Source organism: Plodia interpunctella, chromosome 14, assembly GCF_027563975.2.
Source record: "Plodia interpunctella isolate USDA-ARS_2022_Savannah chromosome 14, ilPloInte3.2, whole genome shotgun sequence".
Lineage (NCBI taxonomy): Eukaryota > Metazoa > Arthropoda > Insecta > Lepidoptera > Pyralidae > Plodia > Plodia interpunctella.
Genome location: NC_071307.1, coordinates 1094795 through 1115168, shown reverse-complemented (window position 1 = coordinate 1115168; position 20374 = coordinate 1094795). Strand labels below are relative to the sequence as shown.

The 20374-nt window shown below is 35.1% G+C and overlaps 4 protein-coding genes across 4 annotated transcripts in view; 2 read left to right on the top strand and 2 right to left on the bottom strand.

The window, feature by feature from the left end:
* The window catches only part of LOC128675567 (potassium voltage-gated channel protein Shaw-like), a 174906-nt gene extending 170037 nt beyond the window's left edge, over nt 1-4869 (top strand). The window contains exons 8-10 of the mRNA XM_053755049.1: nt 145-295; nt 1064-1165; nt 1784-4869. Coding sequence (XP_053611024.1) covers nt 145-295; nt 1064-1165; nt 1784-2307 — 777 coding nt within the window. The 3' untranslated portion in view covers nt 2308-4869. The remainder of the gene's footprint in view (nt 1-144; nt 296-1063; nt 1166-1783) is intronic.
* A 4871-nt stretch (nt 4870-9740) lies between these two features.
* On the bottom strand, nt 9741-15816 carry LOC128675569 (uncharacterized). Its single transcript, XM_053755055.2, has one exon. The coding sequence runs from the start codon at nt 11738-11740 to the stop codon at nt 9965-9967; it is 1776 nt and encodes a 591-aa protein (XP_053611030.1). The 5' UTR covers nt 11741-15816; the 3' UTR covers nt 9741-9964.
* Nucleotides 15817-15962: 146 nt separating this feature from the next.
* Nucleotides 15963-17101, bottom strand: LOC128675571 (uncharacterized). Its single transcript, XM_053755061.2, has one exon. The coding sequence runs from the start codon at nt 17054-17056 to the stop codon at nt 16562-16564; it is 495 nt and encodes a 164-aa protein (XP_053611036.1). The 5' UTR covers nt 17057-17101; the 3' UTR covers nt 15963-16561.
* Nucleotides 17102-18570: 1469 nt separating this feature from the next.
* On the top strand, nt 18571-19506 carry LOC128675614 (uncharacterized). The gene has a single exon (XM_053755134.1). The coding sequence runs from the start codon at nt 18571-18573 to the stop codon at nt 19504-19506; it is 936 nt and encodes a 311-aa protein (XP_053611109.1).
* Nucleotides 19507-20374: the final 868 nt, after the last annotated feature.

The following is a 20374-nucleotide window of genomic DNA, read 5'->3' as shown; positions in this document are numbered from 1 at the left end:
TTGTAAAAAACTCCAACATGCTACCCAAACCCTACCCCACAGCGCACGTTAAATAAAAGCAAGTAAAATATTAACTTATATCCTCATAATCCACCAGTTGAACAAAGGACGTAAATTAACTTCTCCAACGCCATCTATCCACAGGCCCGATCAAAACTTCCGAAGAAACGACGTCGTGTCCTACCCGTCGAGCAGCCACGTAGGAAGCGCGACGCCGGCGCCTCCAACCGCCGTGTCAACGCGGTGAAACACCCTGTGGTTCTGAAGGACCTTTCTCCGGGGAGTAGCAAGTTCGGTGAGTTTCAGGTTTGAATTAAAGGGTGATTTATAGATGGCAGTGTTGCTTAGAATTGTGAGACAATGAGATTGATTTCATGGAATAATTTGTTTTCGGTGTTTCAATGGGAATTAATATCTGATCACTTAAAGAAGCACGTGTTCAAGGAAAGGTATCTAATGAATGGCTGTCTTTGGCGACGTATTAAATACATATACAATCCTCTCTTCCCTTCATAAAGTACCTATTAATAAACACTATGTTACATAAAATATTGTTGCTCTGTTATGGTATGTGGATTTGCTTGTTGGGTTATGGACTCTTGCCATATATACTTTTTCAGTTTATGCATCTTCATAAATAGTGTTAGTACAGTCAACACATCAACTTACCCCAATTCATTGCAAACTCGTCCCTACTTCTTCATAAATAAAAGTCCATGCAGGGTAACTTGGTATGCTGTCGGTGTCGGCTGTACAAAACAACTAAGATTATACAGAATTACGATAATGCGTAATTCCCAATTTCCTGATCATTCAATTTACACAGCAAAATTATAAAAACCGCTACCACTTCCAATGACATTAACATCGCAAAAATGTTTTAAATTGTATTTTGGCAAAGTTAATAAATCATTTATGTTATAACGTATTTCCAAATTTCCTATTCAATCAATTTGCATAGCAAAATTATAAAAACTATCACTTCCAATGACATTAACATCGCGAAAAAGTTTAAAATTCTATTTTGGCAACGTTAATAAATCATCCATGTAAATAATTCCAGGTGTCAACGGCATGAACATGATTATGGCCCTGCAAGCACCTCCAAGCCTCTTGCGGCCACCGACCACAAGCACCCAGCCTCTGCAAGCCAGGGCTCCAATCGGTAAAACACTTATCGTATTTCAATCTGACGTGTTCAAACGCGATAAAAGCCTTAGGAGATCTAAGAAAAAGACAGTGAGGATTACTGAACCTAATATGGACGAAGAATAGAAAGAGATAGTTATAGATAAACATAATGCGATGTAAAATCTCTAGGAGAATTGAGTAACACCTTTTTCAAATAGTTCATTTACTCTAAACATAAGAGTAAATATAATTTTGAAATGTTTAATGTTAATTTCATAAAGGTGTGATATTTTATCATTTTTCTGAAGTTTCAAAAGGTCTCGTTTCGAAATCTCATAGTTTACCATATCCAAATACACACAACCATAATGATTTTTAAAATGTAGGTAATAAAAAAATTACAAGAATAAACTATCGGTTAACATTGCACCCGTTTAAAATATTGTGTCTGTATGTATGTCTACGTTGTATTGTCTTTGAATAAATTATGGTCACTTAGAACGAGCAAAATATTTTATAAGAAGCCCTATCGTTATTCGCATGATTTTATTATGCTCGACATTTTAAGAAAATAAATCATTAGATATAGCTATAGACTAATTTAGAGTTTTAGCTTAGACCAAATCCTTACCTATTGGTTTATCTCTTGCAGTTGAGAGTCCAATCATCAACACGCAGTCAGGAGCCATATCCCTAGCGTCATTGCAACCACCACTGATGACCGCCCCTCCCCTGCAACCACGACCTGCAACCACGGGTTCCTTAGATCTGATGTTACCATTGCAACCAAAACTATTACCCGGATACAACCTACAGTCATCATTTTTGTCCAGCACCCTATCAACAGTCCGACCACCAGATTTACCCGGTAAAAACTCTGATAGTTTTAAGCCAAGTGTGCAAGTGATTGTCGAAAATAGAGAATCGATTTCGGAGATTTCATCTCGCGATAGCAATATAGATTCTAGTAAGAGTTGTGAAAATTTAGATAGGGTTTCCGATTTTCATAATAGCGTTAGTAGTGCCAATGAAAGTGATGACCAGAATGTAGTTAATGATGCTTATAATGCTAGTTCGTATAAAGATGAAATCAATTCGAATGTAATAGATGCCAAAACTGAAATTAGTGTAGTTAGTAGCTCAAATGATAACAGTCCTAATAATAACTCTTATTAATGCGTCATGCCTTGATTATTACAGAAACAAAGATGTAACATGGCAAAATGTCGCTGGGTTTTCTAGTTTTAGAATATCAGTATGTAAAGTAAATATAAATAAGATATTCATACAATACAAGACACAAGTCATTACATTCAGATTTATGTGTCAAAAATATGAAAAATATTTTTACTAGCAAAACGAAATCTGAATGTATGTTTGATAATTATTTAGTCACACCAATAATAGTTTGATAGATTGGATTGGCGTGATATGATAATGTGACGAAATGGAATAATGGAATACTGTTTCCACAAATGGCATTTATCTAGCAAAGTCAGCAACTACAACAGCAAAATCTATGTTTTTTTACAATTTCAAACGTCACTCAAGTAAATTTGATTAGAGATTCCGTTATGAAGACTTTACTTTGTGAAGAAAGCCATGGAGTGTTTCAGTTTTTTGCCACAACACATTTGTTTCTGTAATAGATGCAGGTATAATATCAATTATTGATTAGATAGACATTGAGTAAACTACATTTTCTAGTCGTGGTACCCCAAAATATTAACAAAGTCTCCCACTAGTTTTAAATGAATGATTTATTTACAATTTTGATGAATAAAAAGTATTACTAGTTTAAATATTTATCTAAATAACTCAGATCCACGTGAAATAGGATTAAATCTGACAGTTATTTGTGAAAAACCCGTTGAGGCGTCATCAGGACGAGCACTGTTTTAATGCAGCTTGTAAAGTTTTTGAATAGAATGTAATTAATTAATACCAATAGTCATGTAAGTTGAGGGCAATAAAAATACGCCAAATGCTATATTATTGCCCTCAACTTACGCACGTGAGAACGTGATCCCGGCGATGATTCTGCTAAGGATAAGTCACAATCGTATTTTAATTGTGTTTAAATTGTAGTCCTTACCATTGCTATTGAAAAACCTATTGAGATTTACAGAGAGAGAAACAGAATTGACCACCAGCTCTCATACATTCACTCATTGCAATCTATGCCCAGATAAACTATATAAAATCTGGCTTAACTATACGAACTAAGCTATGTTTCAGTGGACGGTTGGCTTTAAAATCCATTCTAAAATGTTCTCCTAAAGTAATATATGTAATATATAGCATTTTATTGTATAGTATAAAAGAAAAATTGTTAATATTCGTATATAATTATTATTAATTTAAACAATCCGTAATCAACCTTTAATTCTCGACCAAAATAGATTAGTACCTAAATATTGTTAAAAAAATCATATTTGTATATTTTGTAACGGAAAGACGAGTGATATTTATAAAAGGTTTTGGCGATGTAAATTAAAAAAATGTATTTTTTTTTTAATGTAAGTTACATAGTATTTGACTAAGAAATTCTAATATTGTTTGTGAAGATAAATTCTACAATTCAAATGGATTTGTTATACGTATCACACATGCTTTTTAACTTATTTTTGAAAATAATAATGACATGAAAAAATTCTGGAATCGAGCTGTTGAGGCCACTGTCCCGGATAGACAGGGGCGCGGGTTTAATTCCCGATCGGTTCCAGAATTTGTTCATTTTATTATTACCTATTCACAAAAATTCTAAAAAAAATTCTAATTATATTGTTTTTTAAGGGCTTCAAAATTGATTGTACAGTTAAACATATGAAAGTGAATACTATTTTTATCTTATAAACCGATAACAAAACTGAACAAATTTTCGAAATCTGTGTTTGATATCTTTGAATATTTAATTTTACTCAAAGTTCAAAAAGCTTCGTATTTTCCATTATGTATATATATATATATATATATATATAAAATATATCATTGACATCCCACACATGTGCCAACGTGTCTAGCAACATAGAAAATTTAGGTTATGAAAATTATGACTGTTAAAAATTATACCAAAAATTAAGAATTATATAGAAATTAGGCAAATAATTAAAGTAATATTCTTTTGAAAATATGTTAGCTATACAGATACTAATAGGATTACGATATTTTTCTAATGTTAAAATTTTGTCATTGTTTTCGCTTAATATTGTTGTTTAAACTTCATGCAGAATGTATTTCACAGGCTATGTGACGAAGTACTATGACTTAATTAGGTTAAAATATTAATTTCTCAAAAGAATATAGGTATTGATAAAGATATTCGCTTCCAGAGAAAATTATATTTGTTTATATAGTTTTATTAAGTGAATATTCAAATAAATATTATTACACTTAATATACCTGAATGACCTGACCTGACTAACCACTGTGCCGTGCACCGGTTAAGATCAACGTCAAATTTGACGGTGCAAATCAACCTAAGTTCACTAGTGTGTATGCGATTACTTGCCATTAGCGACGGTAGGTATTCGTAAATCTCGTGTCAGATGCCTTTAGGCGACTTGAATTAAATCTGACACTGTCATCTGTATTGATTGCTAACACTCGCAATTAATACACTCGAAAACAAAGAAGTGTTGGTAAAATAATATATGTAAATTCTGATGAGGTTTGAAAAACAAAGTAGACACACAATTAAATTGTACCACATATTTTGTTGTATTAATAAAAACACCGATGACGTACGTTTGAAGTTTATTTTTTTTTTTGTATTCCCCGAAACCTGACACGCGTTCCGTTTATTTTCTCTCAAGATAAACACACAACTTGCAAAATCCCTAGCAATTTTCCAAGGAGTTGAGAAACTACTAGAATGTGCAGAATTACCATCGTACTTAATTAGACGTGTAAGATCTCATTTATTTATTTAACTCATGACCCTATCTATAAGCCCTTATTAAAATGTAATAACAATGACGCTAGTATACAACTTTATATATTATATCACGAACTCATATTTGTCAATTTCTATTATTTCTTAAAGAAAAGTGTATCGTGCGTGTCGAGAGCAGCTGGATACACTTTTCCTTAAGAATTTGACTAAGATTTGGATACATAAAACAATCTTATATTCAATATTTGGTAGGTAAATTTAACATCTTTATTTAGTGTGATATATAGATACCGATTTACATTAAGTTATGCTTAATGTAAATTGGTGTCTAATATCCATTTGCCGACAATACAATTCGCTGCCGTTTAGATAGGAGATAAATATAAGAATTTATTTTTACATAACAATGCAAATTACACTTAAACTATTTATATAGAAAAATGAGCGATATACAAAGGACACAGGACGTAATGTATGGAAAGTTTCTGGAATAAACCAAAATATTGTCAAAATATTATAACGGTATCATCTCTCTGTCGCGCTAAAAATTAGTAATTTAATTATTTTTTATTATTAATTAATAGTTTTGGATTAACACTTATAATCTATATGGTAAGCGTTTGTTAGTTTCTATACTTGAGGCGGGTAATCTCCGAAACTACCGAACCGATTTCAAAAATTCTTTCACCATTAGAAAGGTACATTATCCAAGGTTGCTATAGGTTATATTTTATCTCGAAATTCCTACGGAAGCGAAGCCCCGGGCAATATCTAGTGGATTAATATAATGTCAAACTAATGTAATTCAATTTATTTGTATGCTCGATAAAAGATATCTTTAAAAATGGTAAGCCCTTGTGGGATAATAGGAACCAACACTGTTTGAATGAGTTTATTTCAGCATTTCTTCTCAGCAGTGGTCGTTCCGAAATGCTAGTAGTTTGTAGCTTTGGTAAATATGGCACAGGCACTTTTTCACGTCAAATTCTAAATTAAATGTAATTTAGAATTTGACGTGAAAAAGTGCCTGTGAATTAAATGTCACATATGTCACAAATGTGTTAAAAAATCAAAATCAAATCATTTATTCAGAAATTAGGCCTTCACAGGCACTTTTTCACGTTAAATTCTAAATTAAATGTAATTTAGAATTTGACGTAAAAAAGTGCCTGTGAATTAAATGTAATTTAGAATTTGACGTGAAAAAGTGCCTGTGAAGGCCTAATTTCTGAATAAATGATTTGATTTTGATTTTTTTATGTAATATCCGAAGTTCAAAATAAAATAATATGTATAACGTCCACGTGGTTCTAAGCTCTATGGCAATATTTGCAGTGTGTTGCGCCCGCATGGTGTTCACCCTTGCATAATTAAATTGTGAGCCTGTACAGGTCACATCATAGTTTATATTAAATTGACGGAGCAACAGGATAGACTGTGTATCACACAGGTTACGTGCCCGTGATGAGAAATTGATCTTTTAAGGTTGCACCTGTCAACTTTTACGTTAAATTTAACCCGCGCGTCGCCGTTGCTTTGATAAAATGGCGTACTTTGCGTTTGGCTGCGCAGTTTCAAGTTAACGTCAATGTTTACTGATGCAACGAACCTTAAGTATTAATAATATTCCTCACAAACGTATTCCTCATAGCTAGCATGATAATTACACTGTTGTCTTCAGTAACAATGATAAAGAGTTGGTTGCACCAATCAACTTTGTCGTTAACTTAAATCTATACAAAAAATCGCAAGGTATACCATTTTTTTTAATGTCAGAGGCGCGCTCACCCTAACACCCTGTATACGTAGTCACGTCACACTTACTGTGTACACTCAATAGTACATTTTTGCACACAGATTTGACACAAAAGCTGGATCAAGCGATTAGCTGGATCGACCGTTTGATTAAGAAACTTTTACTTTCAAGTCGAAATAGTTCCCTGAATATTCAAATCTCATGCAGAGACTCAAAGCCTCTGCATGTAGCTTCTGTTTAATATTCATTGGCTTGCATTGTCACTAGCAGTCTTGGTGACGTTGCTTCTATAATTAGCATCGTGTTCGACCAGGATTTCATAGGTTAAGAAATATTCAAATTTAATCGTATGGTTTTGCATTGATGCTTTTGGTTCCGTATTGATCCTATGTGGGTTCCGTATACCTATATTGAGGTACTATAGGAACCCACATACGATCATTTCATTTCCTACCAAGTGGTAAGTCTTTGACTCGGAGAATATTGTTCGTAAATGAGTATAGTTTCTATCAGCTGTGAAAAATTAGGGCGAGTTGCGCCAGTCAACTTTGATGTTAATTTTATAACCTGTGCGCCGCCGTCAAAGTTGACATCAAAGTTTTGTGTATGCGTTCATGTTGAATGTTTGTCAGAAAACGCAAGACCTTAATAACATTCAATCAAAAAATATAGACCAAGAAAAATAAATACTCGATGCGTTCCGTTATCGAATTGTTCATTAAAAATATAAAATCTAAGAAAAGAAAACAAGTTCAACAGTTTAAAATGAAAAGTACAATAGCTCTGGAATTAAATCGTGGCTCACAATACACGTTCCAATATCTACTTCGAGAAAATGAAGGCATCGTTTCTATAGTTACTGAATTCCCGACGCTACGGATCCTCATTACTTGAGTTAGATACTAAACAACAGTTGTTATTATATATTTTGTGTGACAATTTTCAATAATTTTATTGGAAATGCAACTTTTATTTGATTCATTCAATTTTTGACATTTTTAATAATGATGTAAATTCGTCCTCCTAATTTTTTATATATGTATGTATAAAACCTATATTTGTTAATTGACGTCCTTGGAGAAAAGGCTGCGGTGAAGTTTGTTGCGCCGCTTCGTCTTCACCTGCGCTTTGGAAGCCGGCAGTAGACTTAGTTTAAGTAATGTTTTGACATCAATAAGTTGATGTATATCATCCTAAAATAAAGAATTTTGAATTTCAAGATTTGAATTTGCACGCAAGTAAAATTTTAAAACCCATTTTAGAAACAAAGAATGTACAGGCAGAAATTAATTACCCGTAGTTGTTTTGTGTCGCATCTGTCGCAAAGAATCTCTGCAACTAACAAGCTCTTACTTTGTTGTTTCGAGACTCGACAACGGTGCAAGGTAACTAAAGTAAAATATATATGTAATTAATAGAATTACTAGGACCACGGGTTTATTTTTTTGATATTTTTGAAGACACTTCCCGCTGTCTGTCCCTATGTATACTTAGATAAATGACATTATTATTATTATCATAGAAACCGTGATCCTGGCCAATCACCAGCTCCAGTAATCTAAACACAAACAGACATAACAATTGATACGCAATAACTGAAGTTGTGATCAATTCTGCTGTATTATAATTTACAAGATTTCTTTTTTTAGATGGACGCTACTTGGTGGCGTCACAGCCCAAAATGCAGTCAAGAACATAATGAGAATGAGAGAGATAGAACGATCCAGATTGGAATACGCCAATAGAGAATATCTTATCGCACCCGGGACGAGACGATAAACGCTAAATAATTGACGCTATAAAAGTACACTAAATCGAGAGTTATCTGTGCTTACTTCACTTTGTTAAGAAAAATTAGGCGTTTTGCATTAAAGCTGCAAGAATCGTTTGGACATTTTTACCTTAATATAATATATGTAACACTTTTTAAAAGAAATTTGCCGCTGATTTTAATTTTTGACTGTTCGACGACCTCGATGGCGCAGTGGTAAAGTGCTTGCCTCTGAACGGAGAGGTCCCGGGTTCGAACCCGGTCGGGTCATGATGGAAAATGATCTTTTTTGATTGGGCCGGGTCTTGGATGTTTATCTATATATGTATATGTTATAAAATATAGCATCGTTGACCTGGTATCCCATAACACAAGTCTCGAACTTACTTTGGGGCTAGCTAAATCTGTGTGATTTGTCCTAATATATTTATATTCATTTGTCATTTAAGTTGGAAAATTGGAGCGCCTTGTTATTAATGTTTATATTTTCCATAACATCATTTATTTTACACTAGTTTTTGGCCGCGTGTATAACCCACGGGAACATTTATTTTTCCGGGATATAAGGTATCCTATATCCTTCTTTGTACTTCTACTACATGTATGTAAAATTAGAACAAGATTGGTTGAGTACATGAAGCGAGAAGATAAAATTACTTTCGCAATAAAGGCGTGACGAATTGTATTTTAATCACAAAATAATCTGTGGTTTTAACAAAGAATATAATTTTATTTGTGTTTATGCAACCCGAACCTTAACACCTATCCTACTAATTTGTGATGATGTTTGTGTGTATGTTTGTTACTCTTTCACGCAAAATCTACTGGACAGTTTACATACACATACAGATTATTATGAAATTTGGTACACGGGTAGAATATAACCTGGAATAACACATAGAATACTTTTTATCCCGCAATTTCCACGGGAGCGAAGCCCCGGGGCGCAGCTAGTTTTTACATAGTTTCCAAAAATTGGTAAGTCCAACAATATTGTAAATCGTGGTGTTATCTGATTCTGAAAGTTTTAAAGCCAGCCAGTGGTCCCCAAAGCACCATTGACTTATTTTCAGTAGAAAACTCCACTTCTACTTTATTTATTAGCTCCTTGTGGTTATTAGCGCGTAGCGCTCGTTGCGTACTGTTATACGGCGTTGAGGAAATAGGTTTTTAAAAAAAAGAATTAATTGATTTGAGGCAACCGTCTAGCATGGAAAGGAGCTCGATTTCGACTGACTGAAAGGAATGGACTAGCGACTAACGTCGCAACCGAATCTGCTGATGCAGCAGTCTGTGAGTGATGTAAGCACTAAAGGGTGCATATGTATAGTATAACACCTCCTTGGGGTAGACTAAACATAGGGTTGAAACTATGTTTAGGAAGAATTGTAAAGAGGAAAACCACTTAGGGTTAAACATTAATTCTTATACTGGGAGATGGTATATTTTCCTTAACGGAACAAGGTTTACTGAATTTAGCGGGAGTAATATTCTCTGCAATTGGAATCTGATCAGTTGGAGAAACTGCAGGGATTGGAGGAATAGTATCGGGAAGGCGACGGGATAGACAGTTGCGCGATTTAATATACATAATAAGTTTGGTTATACAAAAGATTAAGATTACACAAATTATAACTATAGTAATAATTGAGTAATGAGTCTCGTATTTAATAATTTGATGTTCATTTAGAATTTTATCTGTTTCTTTAGCAATGGAATTTAGTTTAGATTTTGTTTCTAACGTGAATGAATCTAGATTTATATTATGCAACTTAAGGGGAGGCTCATTACTTATTATTTTATTAAACTTATCTAAAGTGCAACAAGAATCATTAATTAAGTTGAAGTTAGAGTAAACAATATTAACATTTATTTTTACATTATCAAATTTAGGTATCAATTTTGTACTTTTACAGTGGGCCATACAGTTATTAGGAATAGTTAAAATTCCTGTTCCGATAATGTTAATATCAACAAGTTTTTCTTTAGGACATTCAATGTAAAGTTTACTGCTTTTAGATTGTACATATAGCCAATTATTATTATCGAGTGGTTGCCATAAATCTACGTATCCATAAAAGAAGTCTGTTTTACACTGCACGGGGAGAACACTTATTGTATTGGACAATAACTCACTTTCACAACAGGGGTTAACACTGGACGGGAACACTGTCATAACGTCACAGATGTACTCGCGCGGGCTTATCGTTATGCATTCCTTTAACGAATCAAGGTTACAATATTCGGATTTGTCTATGGTCATTGCTATATATTTACTACTAGGTCTTATGAAACTAAAAGTATTAGGTTTATCTTTAATATGAGGAGTTGGCAATGCTATGTTATGATACAAACTATAATCTTTAGGGGACACTAGAGGTATTTTCAGAACAAAAATAATCTTGTTGCCTATACTATAACACACTACACTGGATACATTTGTAATAATATGTATGTTACTTAATGTTAAGCTTACAGGTAACTTAAGGTCTACAGGTAAGTATCTGTAATTATTGACAATTTCTTGGTATAAGTGCGTGGGCGGTAATACGGCCGGGTGCAGGATGTTTTGACTACTAAAAATAATAGCGTTTGTTATGTCTTCGAGGTGGAATGATAAGGTGAGTATAGATGCTTCTAAACTATTGAGTATAAAATCTATATTCGTCTTTACAACTAATTCGTTTGAAATTAAAGTAATATTTTTTAATGTTGAAGAGAAATTATCGATAACTAGATTAAGGCTGACCTCATTAAGTTGTATACTTTGTAATGTTTTATTAAAATTTGTCAAAACTTCAGATGTTATTAGGATATTATCTTTTATTAATGAGCTCAGTCTTTTTTCGTTATCTTGAACATTTCGAATGGCATTGTCATATTTTATGGCGTCATTTTCATCAAGGGTCCCAAACACGATTTTGGAGAGAGAACCAACGGCACCTATCCAGGCTCCTCTTCTAGATCTTTTATTTACTAAGTGCGAAATAGTGGAATATTCAGAGACAATGTCATGATATCTTATTGTTAAGGGTTCTAACAGGTTATTACATTGTAAATTATATGATTTTTCTAATCTAATTTGGTTACATATGTAGCGTGTTGTACCTAATACTGAGTTTATATTTTGCAAGTGGGGTTCAATGTGCGAGATATCGAGTGGGGTGACCACGTCTAAATGACTCATACGGATTTTAAGTTCACCGATAGGGTCAAAGTAAATTCCGGAGCTCACGTTGATTTGATGAATAAATTCCGGATGACCTTGGGCCAGTATGCTGTAAGGAAAGAGACTTTACTTAGTTTTACCTGTATGACCTAGTGCCTATCTATATTAGTAACTAAAATATAAACTTATACCTAAACCTAATTTAAACTTCGTGAGTTTCCACAGGTTTCACCTCATCAAAGTGATGTTTTACATGCCTTTTATTTATTAACAATGATAAAGTGTGGTTACCATGGACTTTGACGATTTTATATGGGCCCTTCCAGAGAGGTGATAAGGCTTTACGTAATCTAAGATGATTTTTAAGTAATACATAGTCGCCAACCTTGTATTCTATTGGGCGAGTACGATTGTCATAATAAGTCTTAGAACTAATTTTAGATTTTTGTATGAGCGCTAAGGCTTTATTTCGAGAATGCCTTAGGCGATGTTGCAACATTTTTACGTATTCGGGGTAAGTAACACTAGAGGCGTCACCATAAACGGAGTCTGGAATGCGAGGTTTGTGCCCGAATAATAGTTCGTAAGGTGAATAGTGTGTGGTAGAGTGTACGGCGGTATTATATGCTAACATGGCTGTGTAGACATAACGGGGCCAGTTGTCTTGATTTTCATTGGCATATGACTTTAAATACTCTTTGAGAGTAGAATGTGACCTTTCCAAGGCGCCTTGTGTTTGGGGATGATAAGGGCTGGACCACAACTGTTTTATTTTTAGAAATTCGCAGGTTTTCTTGAATAAGTCTGCGGTGAAGTTGGTGCCTTGGTCAGTGAGTATATGTTTAGGAATTCCGAATAATGAAATAAAATGGAGCAGGCATTCGCAGGATTCTTCTGCAGTAGTACTACGAAGAGGATATGCTAGCGAGAATTTCGTAAGATCGTCTTGCATAGTTAGTATGAATTTAAGTTTGGCTGTTCCGGATTCAGGTAAAGGACCTACAATATCAATGGACAATCTTTCGAATGGTGACGTAGAAGTGGAAGTTATTATCATGGGAGCTCTGTTTGTTTTGCGTAAGGCTTTGTTTATTTGACAGGATGTACAGTTTTTTACGTAGTTTTCTATGTCACTTCGCATGTTTTTCCAATAATATCTATCATTTATACGGTTTAGCATTCTAGAAGATCCTAAGTGTCCGGCGATAGGGATGTCATGGTTCTCTTTTAAAATTTTAGGAATTTCATTTAAAGAAGGATATATGATATCATTATGATATATATGGATTTTAATATTGGTTCCGTCAAAAAGATAGCTGAGAATATTATAGATTTTTACGAAGGAGTGTCTATCGAAGGGATTCCTAAAATCTGCTATGCTAACTTCGTTTATAGTAGGGTATGTCATTATAATCTCGTCCCGCACATATTTTATGGATTTAAATATATCCGGGTAGGACAAGTCGTCAAAATGGTGAACTTTTGTGAATGAGAAAAGGTAAGTCTTATTTCTAATAGTGAGAGGTAGAGAGGTAAATAATGACCTTTCATGTTTTAAGAAATTACTCCGATCGGGTTCTGAACAACTATTAATGATTTCCTGAATGTAAGGCATAGACTCATCCAAGTCTATGGAGGTAGGTATAATAATGAGGTTTTGTGTGGTTTTAAGTAGATTTTCATTATGTTCTATAATAAGAGTGTCGTGTACATTTTTGGATGCTTTTAGGAAAGTATTATAGGTTTCATCTGATCCGAACTGTATAGATGAAGTTTCAGGTGTAGTCTGGTTAGAAGAAGGTGAATCTTCGGGTATTAAAGGTGGAGTTTCAGGTGCAGTTCGATCAGAAAGTAAGTTTTCAGGTACTAGAGGAGGACTTTCAGGTGCAGACTGGACAGAAGAAGGTAAGATTTCGAGGTTTTCTTGATTTGATGAAAGTTGTGGTTCTGGTTGTTTTCCAGGAGATTCATTGTCTAACATATCATTCAAATAATCTAGTAATTCGTTATTTATTTCAGGATCAGCTAGATCGGCTTCTAGGCTGGAAGGAGATATTAGAAGGTTTTGTAGGTCATCGTCAGGAATTTCATCATTATTAGGGTTCAGGTTGGTATGATTTTTTGGATAGATAGGATTGACAGGATATCGAGAGAGGGCATCAGCAGCTGAATTTAGTTTACCTTTGCGATATATTATGTCGTAGTCATATTCCTCTAATTTTAATCTCCATCTTTGGAGTTTACTACTTGGATCTTTATGATTAAATAGCCATTTCAAGGGTCTGTGGTCTGTGACGATGATAAATTTATACCCATATATATAAGGGCGGAATGTCTTACATCCATATATTATGGCTAACAGCTCTTTTTCGGTTGTGCTGTAGTTGGATTCACTCTTATTGAGTGTGCGTGAGGCAAAAGCTATAGGTTGGTCCTTTCCCACAGGTCCTTGAGAGAGTACAGCGCCGACGGCATGATTAGATGCGTCACAGGTAAGAATAAAAGGTTTGGTAAAATCTGGGTATATCAGGAGAGGTGCAGAGGTAAGTTCTTCCTTGAGTGTGTCAAAAGCAAGTTGTTGCTGATTTTCCCACTTAAAGGGTACATCCTTCTTTAAAAGATTAGTAAGGGCTTTTGCCTTTTTAGAGAAATCGGGGATGAAACGACGATAGTAGGAAACTAGGCCAAGAAACGATTTCACGTCCTTGGGATTATTTGGAATTGGAAAAGAAGTTACGGCTTTGACCTTTTCAGGGTTAGGTTTTACACCTTGCTCTGTGATTACGTGTCCTAAATAACAAACTTCTCGTCTGAGGAATTCGCACTTGTCCGGCTGAAGTTTGAGGTTAAAGTTACGGATTCTTTGGAAGATTTCTGTCAGATTTTGGATGCTGGATTTAAGGTCATACCCATAGCAGACTATATCATCAAGGTAGACAAAACAGCGGGTACCTTGGAGGCCCGACAGTACAGAATTCATGAGTCTTTGGAATGTTGAAGGGGCATTTTTGAGCCCAAATGGCATTCTTGTGAATTGGAAGTGTCCTTCAGGAATTGTGAAGGCAGTTTTCGATTTATCTGCTTCATTTAATTGAATTTGGTGAAAACCGGATGACAGATCTAAAGTAGAGAAGTATTTACTATTGCCAAGTTGATCTAAAATTTCAGTGATTTGAGGTATAGGGTAAGTATCACCTATAGTGATATCATTAAGTTTACGGTAGTCGATTACAACTCTCCATTTTTGTACATTAGAGGCATCTAGTTTCTTTGGAACAACCCATATGGGTGATGACCAGGGGGAATCAGAGGGTTCTATGATATTTTGCTCTAACATTTTATTTATCTGATTGTGGACTTCGGCTTTATGGACTTCGGGGAATCTGTAGGATTTTGTGTGTATGGGATTGTCGGTAGTTGTTTTGATTTCATGCTTGAGAGCGTTGGTATGAGTTAGGATCTCTCCTGGGAGATGAAATATATCAGAAAAGTCGGAACATAATTGTAGAAGATTGTCTTTTTCTTCTTTATTAAGATGAAAAGTGCGGACTTGTTTTAACACTTCTTGTGTTCTTTTGAAACTATTAGTAGTAAGATTTATATGATTTATGCATTCATTTGAATGTTCTGACAGGACTTTGGGATTAAAGGGATCGAGTTTTAAGTTTAGGTTGGATTTGACAGTTACGGGTTCTTCGGATGTATTAGCAATGGATATATTTATTCTATTATTTTCTTTTACATGGACTATACAATTAGCTACTAGTAAAGTTTCAGAAAGTTTCTGATCAAGGACTAATCCTTCTTTTACCTCAGGATTTGATACAGAGCATTCGATAATAGTTTCCGTTCTAGGAGGTATTATATAGGCAGGCTCATGAAAGTGTAGTCTAATGGATGTGTTTCTAATGTAAAGGATATTGTTATTATAATTTATATTACAATTGTGTGCATTAAGGAAATCTGAGCCCATTATTCCATCGTAGGGTAAGTCAGGTATATCAGTTACATGGAATTTATGGGATATGTCGAATTTAGGAAGTTGCAGTTTTAGCAAAAAGTGACCTTGAGTGCAGACAGGGTTATCAGTTGGGTCTATACCCTTTAACTGAATTATGTCTTTTGTGAGTTTGGGATGTTTCATAATGCAAGAATGTTTCAATAGACTTACAGATGATCCTGAGTCTACTAGCAGAGATAATGGGATATCAGAGACAGAGGACTTTATTAGAACATGAGGTAATAAGGTTTTAGATGGAATATTTGAAATATTATAAACTTTGGGTTTTGAAGGATCTAGAGAACTAGTAGTTTTAAGTTGTACGGATGCAGCGGATTCAGAGGATTTAGTAGATTTGGATAAGTCAACTTTGGATTGTTGCATGGATGCGGTGGATACAGAGGATCTAGTAGGCTTGGGTAAATTAACCTTGGGTTGTTGCATGGATACAGTGGATACAGAGGATTTAGTAGATTTAAGCAGATCAACCTTGGGTTGCTGCATAGATACAGTGGATACAGAGGATTTAGTAGATTTGGGCAGATCAACCTTGGGCTGCTGCATAGATACAGTGGATACAGAGGATTTAGTAGATTTAAGCAGATCAACCTTGGGTTGCTGCATAGATACAGTGGATACAGAGGATTTAGTAGATTTGGGCAGATCAACCTTGGGCTGCTGCATAGATACAGTGGATACAGAGGATTTAGTAGATTTGGGCAGATCAACCTTGGGTTGCTGCATAGATACAGTGGATACAGAGGATTTAGTAGATGAATTATAATTGATAGTGCCGGTTTTAAAATTATATAATCCCGCACGACACTGGGACGAGATGTTTACTCGTTTTTTTGATTAGAGTCTACGGTGTCATAACCGCCCTCAGGATTGGTAAGAAAATCATCGTTAGTTTCCGAAGTTTCATCGGAGATGAAATGAACACGGGGTTGCCTTGTATAGTTTTGATCAGGATTTTTGAAGCGATTATTATTAAATTCCCTTTTTCGGCATTGTTCTATAGTATGACCTGGATTTTTGCAATATCGGCAGACAAGGATGGAATTATTATTATTAGGACGAGGAGTAATAGGATTGTTTTTGAATGAAGATGGATTTTGGTTACGACGTATAAACTGACGAGATTGTTGATTGCTAGACGGGGCTGAGTGTTTAGATAAAGATTGTTGGATTCTTTCTTCAGAAATTGCGATATTAATTGCTTCGTTTAAAGTTTTAACGGATTTACTCCTAACAAAATTAGATATTCGAGGCGTTAGCCCCATTTGGAAATGATGGAGGGCTAATTCCTCCATCGCGGCACTACGTCCAATCATTTCTCTACTTTTATGGCCGTGTGAGATGGAAATTTCGGTAAGTAAATGAGATAAGGCAAGTCTCTATTCTTAAAGCATACTGACTGACAGTTTCAGTGACTTGTTGTTTGCATTCCTGTAATTCGGTGAGGAGATGAGCGTAATGTTTCCTCTCGCTGAACTGCGTTTTGAGGAACTCTTTAAGCTGATGCCAATTAGTAAATTCTTTAATGGAACAGGCGGTCTCTGCTTTGCCTTGTAACTGACAGAGTATGTATTTAAAGAGAATATCCTTTTGTGTGTCCGAGGCTATTTCATAAGCATTATTACAATTTACTAAAAATGAATTTAACTTTTCTCTACAACCATCAAATGGCTTTATAAATTTAAGCAAAGTGGATAATTCAATTTCGGATTTGGGAATTACAGCCGCTTTCTTTTTACTAGATCTAGTGGAGGGGCCTGGATGTAATTGGCCCTGGGTATCTTCCTCTGTGTCTGTGACAGAGATTTCGGGTTTCGGGCTGGTTGAACGACCTTCGGCCATTTTAAATGAGTAACAAAATGTGAATATAAAAGAAAAATAATAATAATAAAATTATACAATTATGACAAGAATTCGTTTGTTAAAAAAAACACGAGTACAGAGTAGCAATGACCAATAGAATAAGTATGAATAAAAGGTCACTCACAGGAATGCAGGAAACGTGATAAGGGCGAGCATGTCGCTGGTCGCGTAGACACAACAAAATACAGGCACGGCGTGACGTCGTCGATACGGTGAAATCTCGATGTCGATAGGAGGTGCGCTTAGATCTGGATACAGTGATGAGGATACCGTGTATGTGATAATGAATTACTAGTTGTCGCTTCAATGGTATACCGGTCACAGCGTCAATATCGCGTGACAGTGGGTAACCTGGCAGGTGGTTTGAGGCCGGTTGGAGCACGTTGAATATCGGCGATGCCCAACAATGGGCCCCAGGTGGACTGCTTTCTTGAAGACGACGACTATGAGGGCCGGAGCAGAACTCGAAGTTGAACACAAACACACACACGCGTGAATTTATATACTTGAATTTTACGTGAAAGAGGCGAACCGGGGATTTTATTTTCTAAATCCCTTTACCGTTGCCACCAAATGTTATACGGCGTTGAGGAAATAGGTTTTTAAAAAAAAGAATTAATTGATTTGAGGCAACCGTCTAGCATGGAAAGGAGCTCGATTTCGACTGACTGAAAGGAATGGACTAGCGACTAACGTCGCAACCGAATCTGCTGATGCAGCAGTCTGTGAGTGATGTAAGCACTAAAGGGTGCATATGTATAGTATAACAGTACGGACGTGTCGCGATATAACAAAAGTCGACTATTGGTTAAAAATTCATAATTTAATAATACGTTATTTCAATTTTCTATTTTTATACTTTATGCTAAAGTCTAAAGTGCATTGACAAGTTTTTAATTCTCCGGGCAAATTATTATATACTACTGCGTCAAAGACTATCACATAAAACAGAAGTGTCATGGCAAGAATGTTACGCTCGCCTTCCAAGCAATACTGTTCAGACCCCGATCTATCCGACCAAGGAACGGTGACACATCGCAAGCGCAGACATGGAGACGACTTTTATGAAATGTTTACTAGTTTCACGACAGAAATGAGGAGTTGGAAGACAGAAATTCAACAGGATATTTCTCACATAAAAACAAACTTGGACTCAGGGCTCCAGGAACTTAGATCAGAAATCAGCAGCATTCGACAGGAGCATACCGAATTTAGAAAAACCGTCCATGAGTTAAGCGTTACGAATGGCGAAACTAGAAAATTAGTTACTTCCCTGGAAACTTCTGTTCAATTCAACACCGACCAGTGCGAAGAGCTGAAAGAAAAAGTAGACTCATTGGTCGAGAAGAATAAGTCTTTGTCAAGTCTCGAGGAAAAATTGGAGGTGATGACTCGTAACTATAATCAGTTGCTTACTGAGCTTAATGCTAACAACCAAAGAGATCGTCTTATGAATCTAGAAATAGTCGGTGTACCTGAGAATAAGGAAGAGAACATCATAGAATTGGTTTTGGCTGTAGCCGCACATGCGGATGTTGATATATCACCAAATGACATTCTGGAGGCACACCGGGTAACACCTAGGGTCCGTCTGCAGGGACGTCCTAGGAATATAGTTGTAAGGATGAAGTCACGTGTCATAAAAGATAACATCTTATCCGGTGTTCGGAGAAATCGCCTCACCACTAAGAACTTGAACATGTCTGGGAGTGCCAAACCAGTTTTCGTCAATGAACACCTCACATACTACAATAAACAGCTATTAAAAAAATGCAGGGAAGTTGCAAAACTCAAGAATTTTCAGTATGTGTGGATCAAACACGGAAGAATATACGTAAGGAAAGCAGATGGTTCTCCCCCAATACAAATACGAACGGAAAAGGATGTCTCCAAAATTTCCTGAATTTAGTATGTTTTTTCATTGTATTAATTTGTAAACTCGTGTATCAAAATTATACAAAATTCATATTCAATAATAATTTTGAAAGAGTAAAGGTAATCGCTGATGGTAATAATATGAGAAGTGTAATGTCTATACTTGTTTTTGCAAGTTACTCTTTGACTAATCTCAGCTTTGTGTGGCTCGCTGGCATACCTAAGCATATCATACGCGGAACAAGGGTGCGACTCTCAACGCATGAACTTAGTTTTCATATCTTTATAAAATTATACATTAAGTATATGTTTAAAATATTAATATTTTTTCTTCGGGTCACTGAAATAATATACGTTTATTTTGCATTGATAAAAAATGGAACTATTTTTATGATTATAAGGGATATTTTATTTTTCGGCAATAGATGTTTTTATGTCATGAAAATTATGTATAGCATTTATATTCATATAACGGATCTAAGATTATATTTTGTTGCTATTTACGTCTCTAACGTCGGTTATTCAGAAATGGATGCACTCAATTATAGTGTATCTGCTGTATCATTCGTGCGTTTTAACTCACCGTTTGCCTATACACGCTGTGTACTGATGATTGCATTTTTGTTAGAATACCCCATATTTTACAACAAACTTTTTTGTTATGGTGTTGTGGCATTGCGACTTTTAAAGTTTTGTTATTTTGTTTCGCATTATTCATTAACATCAGATAACGTCAACTTAAAAATTATATCATTATATAGCACTCACGGACGCTATAGTATATTAATTGGTGTAAGCATATGTAATTATTTTCAGGTAAATATTATAATCATTGATAATACATTACGTAGATTATTAATTCACAATGTCTAGTAAGTCAGTAAATATTTTTTATC

Coding starts and splice junctions, on each gene's coding strand:
- LOC128675614 (XM_053755134.1), top strand. CDS start 18,571: ATGTTACGCTCGCCTTCCAAGCAATACTGTTCAGACCCCGATCTATCC.
- LOC128675571 (XM_053755061.2), bottom strand. CDS start 17,056: ATGATTGGACGTAGTGCCGCGATGGAGGAATTAGCCCTCCATCATTTC.
- LOC128675569 (XM_053755055.2), bottom strand. CDS start 11,740: ATGAGTCATTTAGACGTGGTCACCCCACTCGATATCTCGCACATTGAA.